The sequence below is a fragment of the Sporobolomyces koalae genome (genome assembly GCF_050403365.1).
Source record: "Sporobolomyces koalae JCM15063 DNA, S_koalae_JCM15063T_v1_ctg71, whole genome shotgun sequence".
Lineage (NCBI taxonomy): Eukaryota > Fungi > Basidiomycota > Microbotryomycetes > Sporidiobolales > Sporidiobolaceae > Sporobolomyces > Sporobolomyces koalae.
The window spans coordinates 15,970-28,270 of NW_027481700.1; the positions used below are offsets into that span (position 1 = coordinate 15,970).

The following is a 12,301-nucleotide window of genomic DNA, read 5'->3' on the forward strand; positions in this document are numbered from 1 at the left end:
AGACGCATTGTTGTCCCCTTCCCCTGTACATTCATATCGCAAATGCAAACCCCTTTCAAGTCTCCTGATGCAGCGCGAGGATCCAAGTGATCGCTCCCGAACGAGAGACGTAAGTCGCAGAATTCATTCCCGGCTGTTCCTGCCTGTGTCTCTCTCTCTTCCTCTCTCTTCCTCGTCACACTCTGATCTGTGGCTGAACACTCTTTCAGTATATTCATATTCAGTATATTCATAATCCTAGCGTGAGAGTGTCTGTATCAAGTATCATTTTGCCCACTCCCTCCCTCGAAATGGAGTCGGTGATTGGTAACCAGCAATCTCCTACGTCGTCTCCCTTTAAGTCAGTTTCTCTTTCTTTCTTTACTCGGGAGAGAGAAAGTCCTGTTTGCGAACACACCTTCCATTTCGGTGTACAACTGTAGCCATGGAATTCAAAGTTCTCTTCAGTCCTGACGTTGCAGGTACATTCGTTCTGCAACACCGCAATCGGACAATGTTGAAACGGTTCGTGCTGGAAACAAACAACCCCGAGAACGAACGCATTACGATGTCAATCTTTTTTTCCAGGACGGACGAGAGAGAAAAGGAGACCACCAGGTTTAGGAACTGACCCTGTACCCGATATCGGAGAAGTAATGAACCTCGGAAGGTTTGAGCATCAATGCCGCTGCAACCGAATGTACCGGTGCATCCCCTTTTTTTTTTTTCAAAAACGATGGTCAGTTTCTTTCTTGGCAGGATTTGCCCGCCAAAACGTCAAACCCCTGAGGAGCTCCATTTTGAGCTCACCAAAGCGTTCATAAAAGAATCCACCCGATTCGTCCAAATGTCTGAAATAAGACCTGTACGCCTCGGAACGGTAGAAATCCAAAGCTCCGATTTCGAAATTCGACCTGTTGTAGAATCCAGTAACGACGTCAGATCGCGACTCTGTCGACCAGTTCTCCCGTAGAAATTCTTCTTCTACCGGGCATGTCGAAATCGCAAAGAGAGAGAACGAGAAGAGAAGAGAAGTGAGAAGAGAGAGACTTGCCAGTAGTGACACATGTTGTAGGTTTGTCCACCATCGTTCGAAATCCAATCGAGCATGTTGGGTTTCGCGAGGTATTGAGGAAATGTTTCCATCCATTCTGTCACATACACACAAAGATGTATCAGTATAGTGTGAGAAAGGGAGGAGACGGATTTCTTCGAACCTTTGGTGTATTTCCAGAGAGAAGCGACCGTTTCACGGTACTCGTACAGCGTGACGACAAAGCCGTACTTGGCTCGCTTCGATTGCATCAACCTGAACGGATCGTAATCCAGGTTGCAAAAGACTGTCGGGAAGTGACGGCTCAAGTTTTCGGTGAGATATGAAGCGAAGGGAGGGGCGAGGACAAAAACCCGGGAGCGAGAACTGACATTTGACGTTGGGTTCGACTCGCCAGTAATAGTCGTACGACGCCAACAACTCGTGTTCAAAGAAGAAGCCCGAATTGTAGCGACACATCTTACGGTAAGGGATCGAACCTCCATACGGGATCGGTAACTTCCCCATCTACGTGAGAGCGAATCGGTTTGAATTCCTCAATGATTGTGAGATCTGGAATTTGCGCTTGCCTCTTGGATGTTTTCGTTGGCGAGGGTCGAGTTGATCCCTTTCGGGAAGCCGTACCCCCAATGCTCGGGAGGAACCAACCCGTACTTGACCGTACCTGATGCGATCGCCGACGTGTGCAGTTTGAACTCGGGTGAGAACGGCTCGTCGTTGAGCATGACCCAGTCGTAGTGGAGTCCGAGACGACTGTTGAATCGATCTATTTTCAAAGAGGCACAAAAATCCAGTTCAGGTCATTTCTGACAGCTTTGAGGGGGAAGCAGGGCTCGCACCTTCGATCGCTCGCATCGAGTCGAGCAATTCCCATAGATCTTTGTTCCGGGCCAAGGTGACAAAGGTTGCATTGATGCGCTCGTGCTGGTGCGCAGGTTTTGCGACATGATCAACGGGGATGGGACGAGCTGTGGACGAGGACGGGATGCGATTCCCTCGGTACCAAACTTCGACCGCACGAGCACCGGAACCGAGTAGGCGATGTTTTGCCGCTTCGAGCGAGACGTGGTTCGCGTAGGTTGACGACGTGCTCGAGAGTCCAAAGTGGAGCACGGTGATGATGACGATCACAGCGAGTGCGAGGTATCGCAGGTGGTTCGTGACTGGTGGCATTTGAGGCTCCGGAGGATGTGGGGTGCGAGCGCTGCTTGACACGAATGGCTTCCCGACGCAGAGCTGTGAGATTCGCCTCGGGATTATCTGTCGCAGATATCGACACTGCGAAAGATCCTGGCGGTCAAGACTGGCGGCTGCAAGCTAAAGCCGAGACTGTGAGAGCGAGCGACCCGAGAGCGTCGAGCACCAGTCGCACAGAACTCGGACCTGTTCGGTCACGCGTCAGATCGAGTCGAGAGTGAGCCGTTTCACGGCTCGATCACGGCTGGATTGTCCCGGGCGATAGTCGGAGACGCGTGGTGTGGATTGAATGAACAAATCCACTTTGCCTCACCTCGCAATCAACTACCATCTCCGACTGTATCCATCAGCGCTCTCAGATTGTGCGGCTCTAACGCGAGCGCGCGAGAGACCAATCGACTCTCTGAGCGGTCACGATGGACGGCGCAGCATCCGACGACTTTGAACAACAAGCGATCCCCGACAGGCTCGCCAACAAGGTCAGTCTCGCTCGTCCCTCTCGACCATTATCGCGAACCAGACTGACCCTTTGACGCGGGCATCTCAGCTGTGGAAAGCGCGCGTGTCGGCGTACACGGCCATCATCCAACAAGCGTCCCAGACGATCGACGAGGACGACTCCTTCTTCAGTCAACCCTGGATCGAACCCCGAGAATGGGTCAGGGACAACAACGCCGTCGCGCAGGACAAGGCCGTCGAGGCCGTCGCCAAACTCGTCGAGATGGGCGGCAAATCTCTCGCTAGGTGCGGAAACGCCTTCTGCCTGCAATTCTGCCGGCCTGATTCCTGACTCTTGTTGCTCGTTTCAGGACGCGGAGCGATGTTGTACCGAGTCTCGTCGAGAAATGCCTCGGCTCGGCAAGGGTGAGTTTTGACCTATCTCTCACCCTCTCGTCTCGTCAATTCCGTGCTCATCCGTTGGCATTGTTGCCGCGTAACAGGCCTCGACGAAGCAGAAATCCATCGAGCTGTGTCTGCTGTATGCCCAAGTCGAAGAAGACATGGCAGAAGGAGTCATCGTGAGTCTCCCCACCTGACCCTTTGTCCAGCTCGCTTGTGCCCGTGCATCTGCTCAACGTCGAATGCAAAACTCACAGGGAGACATTATTCCTGGTCTTGACGCGAAACAACCCAAAATCGTGGCAGCATGTGTCACGACCCTCAAAGATCTCGTCTAGTCAGTCTTTCCTTTGCCTCTCGTCGTCACTAGATACCCCTAACAGTCTATTCCTTTCAGCTCTTTCGGTCCGAAAGCAGTCTCGCTGAAACCGATCTTGCAAGTCCTCCCGAAAATCTTTGCCCATGCCGACAAAACCGTTCGGTCTGAAGGCTCGCTCCTGTGCCTGTCCCTCCATTCCTACCTTGGTCCTGCCCTCGCACCTCATTTAAACGATCTCAAACCGGTCCAAGTCAAGGAGCTTCAGGAGAATTTCGACAAGAGCGATCGAGGAGAACTCGAAGGGTTCGGCTATGGCAAATTGAAAGCCTCCCGGTTCACGTGGACGATGCAGAGGGACATGAAGGTGCAGGAGGCCCAAGGGGCTCTCGAGGGCGCCGCTGGAAATTCAGAACATGATGCAGATGCAACAGTGGGAGATCAATCGCAAGATGAGCAAGGCAAGTCCTGCTTGGACCCTTTCCCATTCGATCGATCAGGCAGGAGCTGAATTATGCCCCGAATACGATTCGCCTCTGAACAGCTCTGGAACCCGAAGCGATCGATCCATATGACCTCGCTACAGCAATCCCGATCGTCACTGCCCTTCCAGCCGATTTCTACACTCATCTCGCTTCTTCGAAATGGAAAGATCGCAAAGAGCTCGCCCTCGAGCCTTTGCTCCAGGTGCTCAACTCGTCCCTCAAGTACGATCCGTCTGCCGACTATGCCGACCTCGTGACCGCTTTGAACGGACGAATGACAGATGCGAATGTCTTGTGCGTCGTGCTCGCGGCTCAGGCGATCGACAAGCTCGCACAAGGCTTGCGACTCGATTTCAAACCGTACAAATCGCTCATCACGACGGGATTGTTGGCGCGCACAAAAGAGAAGAAGCAGAACGTGCTCGACGCACTTGGGAATGCGCTCGATGCGGTGTACTCGGCGACTGGATGTTCGATCGCCGACTTCACGGAAGACGTTCTCACGTTTGTCAAGGACAAGAACCCTTCGATCAAGTTGCAAACTCTCTTGTTCTACACTCGATGTCTCAAACGTACGGCACAACCACCACCGAAATCGGATTTGCCAACCTTGATCGAAGCATTCAAGAAGAGTCTCGAAGATTCCGATGGTCAGGTTCGACTCGCGACTGCCGATGTCATGGGTCATCTCATGCGAGTCTTGGGAGAGAGGATGTTTGGCGGCCTCGTGGGAGAAGTCGACAGTTTGCGCATGGACAAAGTCAAGGAATGTTTCGACAAGGCCGAAACGAAATGTCGAGATGGTCGAACCATCGGCGCAACTCCGAAACCTCCTCCTCCCTCTGCTTCGACAGCTACAAAACCTCCACCTGCTCGTGTACCACCCACCGCTTCGACCGCCTCGAAACCGGAACCGAAACCTACTCCAGCACCATCAGCATCGGGTTTCGAAGAACTTGAGCAACCTCCCGTTTCGAAACCACCGACTCGGGGTCCTCCTGCTCGCCTACTCGCGAGCAAGAAACCTGCAGCACCTACTCCCGCGACTGCTTCGGCACCACCACCCGCTACGAAAAAACCTACCTCGACCGCTCGACCGACTCCCGCTGCTGCGGCTCCAGCTTCTGCAACTGGAGCGAAACCTTCGGAACCCCTGCGGTACAAGTTTTCGCAAGAAGCGGCAGAGAACCTCGTCGAGACGCAGAACGCGATTCCAGAGAACCTCGTCACCATGTTGGCCGACTCGAATTGGAAAGTCCGACTCGAAGCGATCGAGAAATTGACAGAGTGGTGTCAGACTCCGGAAGGATCGGAATGTGAGAGTGAAGTTGTCGTTCGATGGTTGGTCGGTAGGAAACCGGGGCCGAAAGAATCCAATTTCCAGGCGAGTCTCCCCTGCCCCTTCTTCTCCTTTGCCAGTCACGAGGTTATTCGAGCTTGAATTGATAGTTGACCGTTCCTTATCTTTCGCTCGCTCAGGTCTCGGGTAAGATGTTTGGTTTGTTCCAGCAACTTGCGCAGGGGTCTTCCAGCTGGTCCAAGGCTTGTGCCGCCGTTGCGATCCCAATCTGTTGTGACAAGCTCGGTGACATCAAACTTAAGAAACCAGCTGGTGATGCAATCGTTAGCTTCGCCGAACGAAGTAGTCTAGGCTTCGTCCTGTCCCAAGGTGCGACCCTCCCTCCTTTTTTTTCTGGACTCACGCTCCTGTCCATACTCTCTGACCTTGTTAATTCGATTCAGCGTACGATCCAATGTCGAAACAGAAGGCTCCGAAAACACTGCAAGAGTCTTACGTCTTTGTCGAACAAGCCCTGCGGGATTTCGGAATTGCGGGTGGACTCGCCGTCCGAGACTTGATCGAGTTTTTGAAGGTCGGATTGAAACACTCGAACGCGGCCGTCAGAACTCAAGCGACGAAAGCTTTGGTCACTCTCAGGTTGTTTGTTGGACCGAGTGAGCTTTTTCCCCATCCCTCCCGTTTCCTACGCTCGAAATAGGCGATTCTAAAACACGCCTCAAACTGAACTTGCATTCGTTCTCGCGCGCGCTCCTTCAGATATTACGAGTTTCTTGTCGGACCTGACCCCGCAACTACTATCAACTATCGAGGCCGATTTCGACAAAGTATCGAATGAAGCAGCTCCGGAGCCGACTCGTGTCGGTACCGACACTGTCGTTGCAGCTGCTCCTGTCGCGAACGGTACAGGATCGAAAGGCAAAGGCGCGGGTAGTGCCGTTTCCGCTTCGAACGAGGTGGATCCGATGGACGAACTCTTCCCTCGAGTCGATTTCGATCGGTTGGTGTCGGGCGCGACAGTGCAGGCAAGTGGCGATGCGAATTGGAAGGTCAGGAAAGAAGCGCTCGAAAACATTCGAGACACCCTCGAAGCGAACAAGCGCCTCAAACCTTCAGCTTTGCGTGAGTATCTCTTTTCCATTGTTCTCACAGAAAGGAATGACTCGATACAGCGTTTGACCTTACGGATGGATCGTTGTCTTTTCCCTGACAGCTGACCTTGCGAATGCCCTCAAAAGTCGCATCACCGACAGCAACAAAATTATCCAGCTCCTTGCGCTCGATATCGTCACTCGCATCGCCACGGGCATGGGAAAACCGTTCGGAGAGAAGCTTGGTCGGACGTTCACACCTCCAGTATCCCAAGTGCTCGCTGATCAGAAGGCCAACATTCGAGCTGGAGGAATTACGACCCTAACAGCCATGGCCGATGCTGCAGGACTCGAGTTTCTTGTCTCGGCATTCGACAAACCGCTCGATGCGAACAACCCGCTCCAGCGCAAAGAACTGCTCGCCTGGCTCGAAGAACGCTTCAAAGATTCGAACGCGACTGCTGGACTCGAACTCGGTTCACTCTCGGGGTCGATCTTGTCGTGCCTCGAGGATCGCAATGCCGAGGTGAGGAAATCAGCCACGGCCGTTCTACCGACTGTCATCTCGAGTGCGGGGTATGGACAAGTTATGGACGCGGTCAACAAACTCAAGCCTGCTTCGAGATCCACCGTTCTGCCGATTGTCGAGGCTGCTCGCATGATGGCAGCATCTTCTCCTGCAGCTCCCCCACCGGCTGCCGCCGCGCCCGCCGCTGCCTCCAGACCGCCTTCATCTGTCGCGCCATCGAATGCTCGCGCGCCGCCAGCGGCAACGAAGCCCGCAGCGCCGACAGCTCCTGCAGCTCCAACTCCCGCTGCCCTACGTGCACCCGCAGGACTACGACCGACTTCGAAACCTCTGAGGTCTGCCGCTCCTCCTGCTGTCGAGGAACCGACATCAGCTGTGCCGCCGCGACTTGCTCCGTTGCGAGCACGAGCTTCGATCGGTGGTCTCCGAGGCGCGATGCCCAGTTCTCGTCCACCCTCGGCTCCGCTTTCAGTTGCCAAAGAGCCTCCTTTCCGAAGCTCGGACCCGAATCCAAAAGTCGTACGACACAAGAAAGAGACAGGTTCGATGAGATGGACGATCGAAGGTACCCCGAGGGCAGATCAAGTCGAATGGCTCTCGTTGCAAATGGCTCCGCAAATCTCGACTACGCTGCACGCGCAACTGTTCAGCACTGATCACAGCGCGGAACGAGATTTTGTCGCCGGATTGACCGCAATGGACGAATGTGCAAAAGACCCTGCTACGGCGACACAGTACGACATTGATGGCGACGAGATGCGAGATCGCATCGTCGCGAACCTCGATCTGATCATCAAGTACATCACGTTGAGGATCAGCATGACGAGCACGACAATTACGGTCAAGTGTCTCGACCTGATCGATCATTTCATGCCCCTGCTCGTACAGTCTGGATACAAGATGTCGGACTACGAAGCGACGCCGTTGCTGACGTGCCTCATCTCGAAAGTGAGCTTGCTGCAATTGTGCAACGAGCCTCTAGACATGGACTGACCGGCATCGCTCGTCCAGGTTGGAGATGGCAAAGAGACGATTCGACAACGAGTGCGAGCGATCTTCAAGTCGATCTGTTCGGTGTACCCTTTCAGCAAGGTGTTCACGACTGTCCTCGAACAAGGCCTTGATAACAAGAACGCCCGCGTGCGCAGCGAGTGTGTCGAAGAACTCGGTCAACTCTACGCACGACATGGAGTGCGAATCTACCCTCCATCGCAAGCTCTGCCTCTCATCGCTTCCTTCATCGGGAAACCCGATGCGACGACGAGAACTGCAGCCTTGCACGCTATTGGAGCTGTGTACACCCTCGTTGGACCTGATGCCACCTGGAAAGCCGTCGGTCCTTTGCCGGCCAAAGATCGATCAATGCTCGAGGAGCGCCTCAAGCGCACGACGCCAGCCGGAGTAGCTTCTCCCGCTCCTCCTGCTCGATCTCAAACCCCCGTCGATCGACCTGGCACCCCGGGTGGAGGCGCCGGAGGACTGCGACCGCCTGTCGGTCGCTCGAATGCTCCAGGGTCGCCCACTCCGGGCGCCGCTTCGAGTAGCGGACTCGGTCTTTCGCAGGGTCGAGCTGGAATCCCTCGACCTGGAGGCATCCCTTCACGGCTGCAGCGTCCGCAGAGCGTTCTCGCAGGCGAAGCGAACGGGACTGGCCACACGCCCCGCAAGAGTATCTCATCTGCGTCGGGACTTCCCGCCCCTGGATTCGGCTCGAGAATTACAGCGCCCACCTCATCTCGTATCGCATCCAATCCGTCCTCGATCGCTTCGACGGCCTTTACCGACGACGATCTCATGTCGGAATCAGTTACCGATATGCCATCTCTGATCGACGCGCTCGGCACCGACGATTTTGCAACCTGTGCCGACGTACTCAAAATGATCACGCGCGAGGTGACCAAAAACAGCGAGCACGTCCTGCTACATGCCGATGCACTCATCGACGCAATCACACTCAAGATGGAACTCGGCTTCACCGACCTCTCTGCTGAGACGCCCCCGGCTCAATTACGATTGTGCAAACATCTCATGCAAACGCTTTCGGCGTTCTTTGACAAGCGCACGCTCAGTCAACAAGTATCGAAGATGCCGCTCACTGGACTTCTCGCCGATCTGACTGGACGATTACTCGACACGGCCGACAACCCTGCAAGCGAACCGATACAGAGTCTCTCGAAAGTGCTCAACATGGTCCTGATCCGCATTTTCCACCACGCCGACCAGAATGTCTGCTTCGGGTGCGACGGTTCTGTTCTCAGCGCGTCATGCGATCCGGGTTGACGAATTCTCCTTGTTGCAGCGCGCTCTTGACCGTCTTGCAGGATGCGACGATTGACCTGCGAGATTTGAGGGGGACCGAATTGGCCGATCGAGCCAAGTACGCCGAGCTCGTCATGAAGGTGTGTTCCGTCCAGTGCTTTCGGTATGCATTGCTCGCACTGAGGCATCTTTCACGCCACAGTGCCTCTGGAAAGTATCCAAGACAGTCAAAGAGAGCCTCGAAACACAACAGCTGCTCGCGCCTCGACTTCTGAGCGATATCAACACATTCCTCGTCACCATTCCGCCGGCCGAGTGGCGACGTCGGTCTTCTGATGGAGTTCCGCTCGCTGACATGCCTTTGCGAACTGTCAAGACAATCTTGCAACAAGTCGTGTCGGTGCTCAAAGGCGGCGTGTTTGACGAACTCGACGAAATCGAATCGGCCGAAAACTCATTCGTGTATCAGTACCTGTACCGCTTGGCCAATCAGCAGCCGAACGGGGGAAGCACCGCAGAGTCGGGGATCCGCTCTCAGGGCCTCGGTCGAAAACCTTCGACCTCGTCGATCGCTTCGGCTCGCAGTGTCGCGTCGCGGAACTCGACCATGTCTCCTGCTCTTGGTGCTCCGGCTCCTCGCAGTGTCTCGAGCAACTCGAATGCCTCAAACGGCTCGGCTCCGCCTCAGGTCTCTTCGCCTGGTGGCACTGACATAGCCGTCAATCAACGTCTCAAGGAAATCTTTGACCTGATCGGCGATCCCAACAATTCGAGGTCCGGTATTTCGGCCTTGTACGAATTCCAGAAAGAGCATCCGGAAGCTTCGGCGCGTATTGCGACTTGGTACGCAGCGAACTTTTCACTGCCCCAGAGACCGTTAACTGATTGATCGCTCGCTCCATGACGACAGGATGGCTGGCACTGGCAGCTACTTCCAAACGTACCTCAAGCGAGCCCTCGCGAATCTCGAAGCTGCCGACCGAGAACGCAAAACCGAGACTCCGACCTCGCCCACTTCTGAGCCCATGAGTGGCGGTGAGTCCCATCTTTCCTTGTCCCGTTCCGTTATTGAAAATACTCCCCGAAGCTCAAGCGACTTTACTGGCATCAGTTCCGTCTCGCCTGTCTCGCCCTTCAAGCGCTGCCAGCCTCGGCGCTCCCGGGACACCAACCCGATCATCTCGCTTGTCGCTGGGACCCACGGCTCCCACCGGTACGCCCTCGCAGCAAGCGAAACTGGCGGAGCTCAAGTCAATGTTCGGAGTTTCCGATAAAGAATAATTTGAGGGCCTCGTCTCGTTCTTTTCGTCTTTCTTTCCCCCCCGCAGTGTGGATAAACCTGTTCTCTTGTTGTAGCCCGTACCATAGCGGAATTTTGCCAATACCTTGCTTCTTAAAGCGCTCGAATTGGGATGAATGTGCGATGTCGTAGGGTAATTGCAGCGCAGAAACATGCGCACGTGACGACCGCACGGATCTCGTTGAATGTTTCCGCTCATTCGAGGCTCTCCATCATAGTGATCCCCAATGGAGTGCGTATACCATGTCTACAAGGTACGGCTCGGCGAGCTTGTAGAGGACCTCGAAGGATCCCGTTTGTCTCCCTGAACAAGTAATCATTTTCTCTCGGCCTCGATATCTTGACTGCTTGTCAACGAGCTAGACGTACCTACGTATGAAGGCTTCTAAGCTAGAGTAGATGTACACGTCGGACGGAAAAATTGGCAGCCAGAGAAACGCGTCGCGTGTCGAGAAAGTTGATCCAACATTGTCTCGGCGCGGTTCTCTATGCAGCTCGGCAGCCGCTGCCCTCCTCCCTCATCACCATCGCCTGCTCTCAATCTCGACTTGACCTCTGATACGCCCACACGGCAGCCCCTCTAACAGTTCAGTACAAGCATCAGCTCGCCTCTGCGCTTCAGCTTCGAGCAGACGCGCTTGGAAACCGGAAAAAAACACGCCAGCATGTTTCACCCACTCAAGTTGCTGGCGCACTTGCCCAACATTCGCAAAGGTCTCCTAGGAGTGTGCTTCTTGGCAGGACTCGCGGATTTCTTGACAAGCATCATCCTCCTGGCGTACCAACTCGTGCTGACGGTGAGCACTCGTGACTCGTCGGACGCTCACGTTTCCGATCTTGATCGACGTGCTGACGGACAATCTCTCCACTACGTGCAGACGGGATTCAATAGAGTTGTGCCATCGCTCGTGGTCACCTCGTTCCTGACCTCCGCGATCCCGGTCTGGTTCTTGTTCTCGAAACCCTACGCCATCCGACTGCCCATCGCTTCGGCCAACATGCCCGCAGTCGGAAGCAAGCGGGACAAAGTGGCGAAATTCACAAGGTCCATCATGATGGAACTTATCGCCCTCGGAGGAGTCGGCGCTTGGACACTGATCACGGTCGCAGATCTGCACGCCGAGTCAGTCTCTCCTCTCTTTGCTAGAAGTCGAATGTCCCAATTGACGATGTCAATTATGTACAGGACTCCCGGCTTGATTCACAACTGCGGAGGATGGACCATCTGCCGTATGCTGCTCGCCGTCCTCTCGCTCACGCAAGTTCTCGCCATCTGCCTCTTCTAGTCGTCTGCTTATTGACAATCCTGAGTTTGTGCCTCAACAGGTGGATCACGATCCTCTTCCAGTGCCTCGCATTTGCGTCTCTCCTGATCTCGACACTCTACTTCTCGATTCGTCGCCATTCACCGATTCCGACGCTATTCACGTCGTTCTCCGACGTCGACTGGATTCGCTACTCTGGCCGACCTGTGAACCGCGCTGCGACCGTCAAGCGCGTCAAGCAATCCAAGGCCAACACGTCGACCGTGCCTGAAGACTCGCCCACATTCGAGCACGACGAAGCCGTGTTGCGAGCACCCGCACGCGGCAGGTTTGGTGACCGCCCCGACAGCCAGGTGCACGTGTTGTCAAAGAGCATCCACAGCACGTACGGGGGAGGAGGAGCGGGAGGTGATTCCGTGATCGACTGGGACGTGCAGTCCAACTTCTCGTCGAACTTTGGCGGGCGCAACGGGTTCCGAGACTCGACTGCGACCTCGACCGCTGGCGATAATTCGTTCTCGCTCGAGCGACCGGACCAGGTGTTCATCCTCGTGACCGAGAAGGAGGAGGAGCAGGAGAAGGAGAAGGGCGAGCAAGAAAAGACGGAAACGGGCACCGCAATGTAGAGAGATACGCAGCCGGCCGCTCTCTCTCGTTCTTCTTCGGTTCCCATCATCTTCCAACCC

General features: G+C 54.9%; 3 protein-coding genes across 3 annotated transcripts; 2 read left to right on the top strand and 1 right to left on the bottom strand.

Annotated features, from left to right (window-relative positions):
• Positions 1–264: 264 nt before the first annotated feature.
• JCM15063_004913 (glycosyltransferase family 15 protein) lies at positions 265–2,206 on the bottom strand (the record flags this gene model as incomplete). Its single annotated transcript, XM_076681451.1, has 9 exons — positions 265–321; positions 398–511; positions 612–694; positions 790–893; positions 1,034–1,130; positions 1,197–1,319; positions 1,405–1,540; positions 1,603–1,799; positions 1,873–2,206. The coding sequence occupies 9 exons, from the start codon at positions 2,204–2,206 to the stop codon at positions 265–267; spliced, it is 1,245 nt and encodes a 414-aa protein (XP_076531414.1).
• Positions 2,207–2,646: 440 nt separating this feature from the next.
• STU2 (Stu2p) lies at positions 2,647–10,331 on the top strand (the record flags this gene model as incomplete). The annotated part of the gene is made up of 17 exons (XM_076681452.1): positions 2,647–2,709; positions 2,778–2,974; positions 3,040–3,094; positions 3,172–3,249; positions 3,328–3,407; positions 3,468–3,753; positions 3,812–3,851; positions 3,931–5,255; positions 5,351–5,540; positions 5,615–5,827; positions 5,931–6,293; positions 6,385–7,739; positions 7,803–9,028; positions 9,091–9,190; positions 9,253–9,893; positions 9,961–10,085; positions 10,162–10,331. The coding sequence occupies 17 exons, from the start codon at positions 2,647–2,649 to the stop codon at positions 10,329–10,331; spliced, it is 6,507 nt and encodes a 2,168-aa protein (XP_076531415.1).
• Positions 10,332–11,015: 684 nt separating this feature from the next.
• On the top strand, positions 11,016–12,241 carry JCM15063_004915 (uncharacterized protein; the record flags this gene model as incomplete). Its single annotated transcript, XM_076681453.1, has 4 exons — positions 11,016–11,147; positions 11,229–11,473; positions 11,537–11,580; positions 11,637–12,241. The coding sequence occupies 4 exons, from the start codon at positions 11,016–11,018 to the stop codon at positions 12,239–12,241; spliced, it is 1,026 nt and encodes a 341-aa protein (XP_076531416.1).
• Between the last annotated feature and the right edge of the window lie 60 nt (positions 12,242–12,301).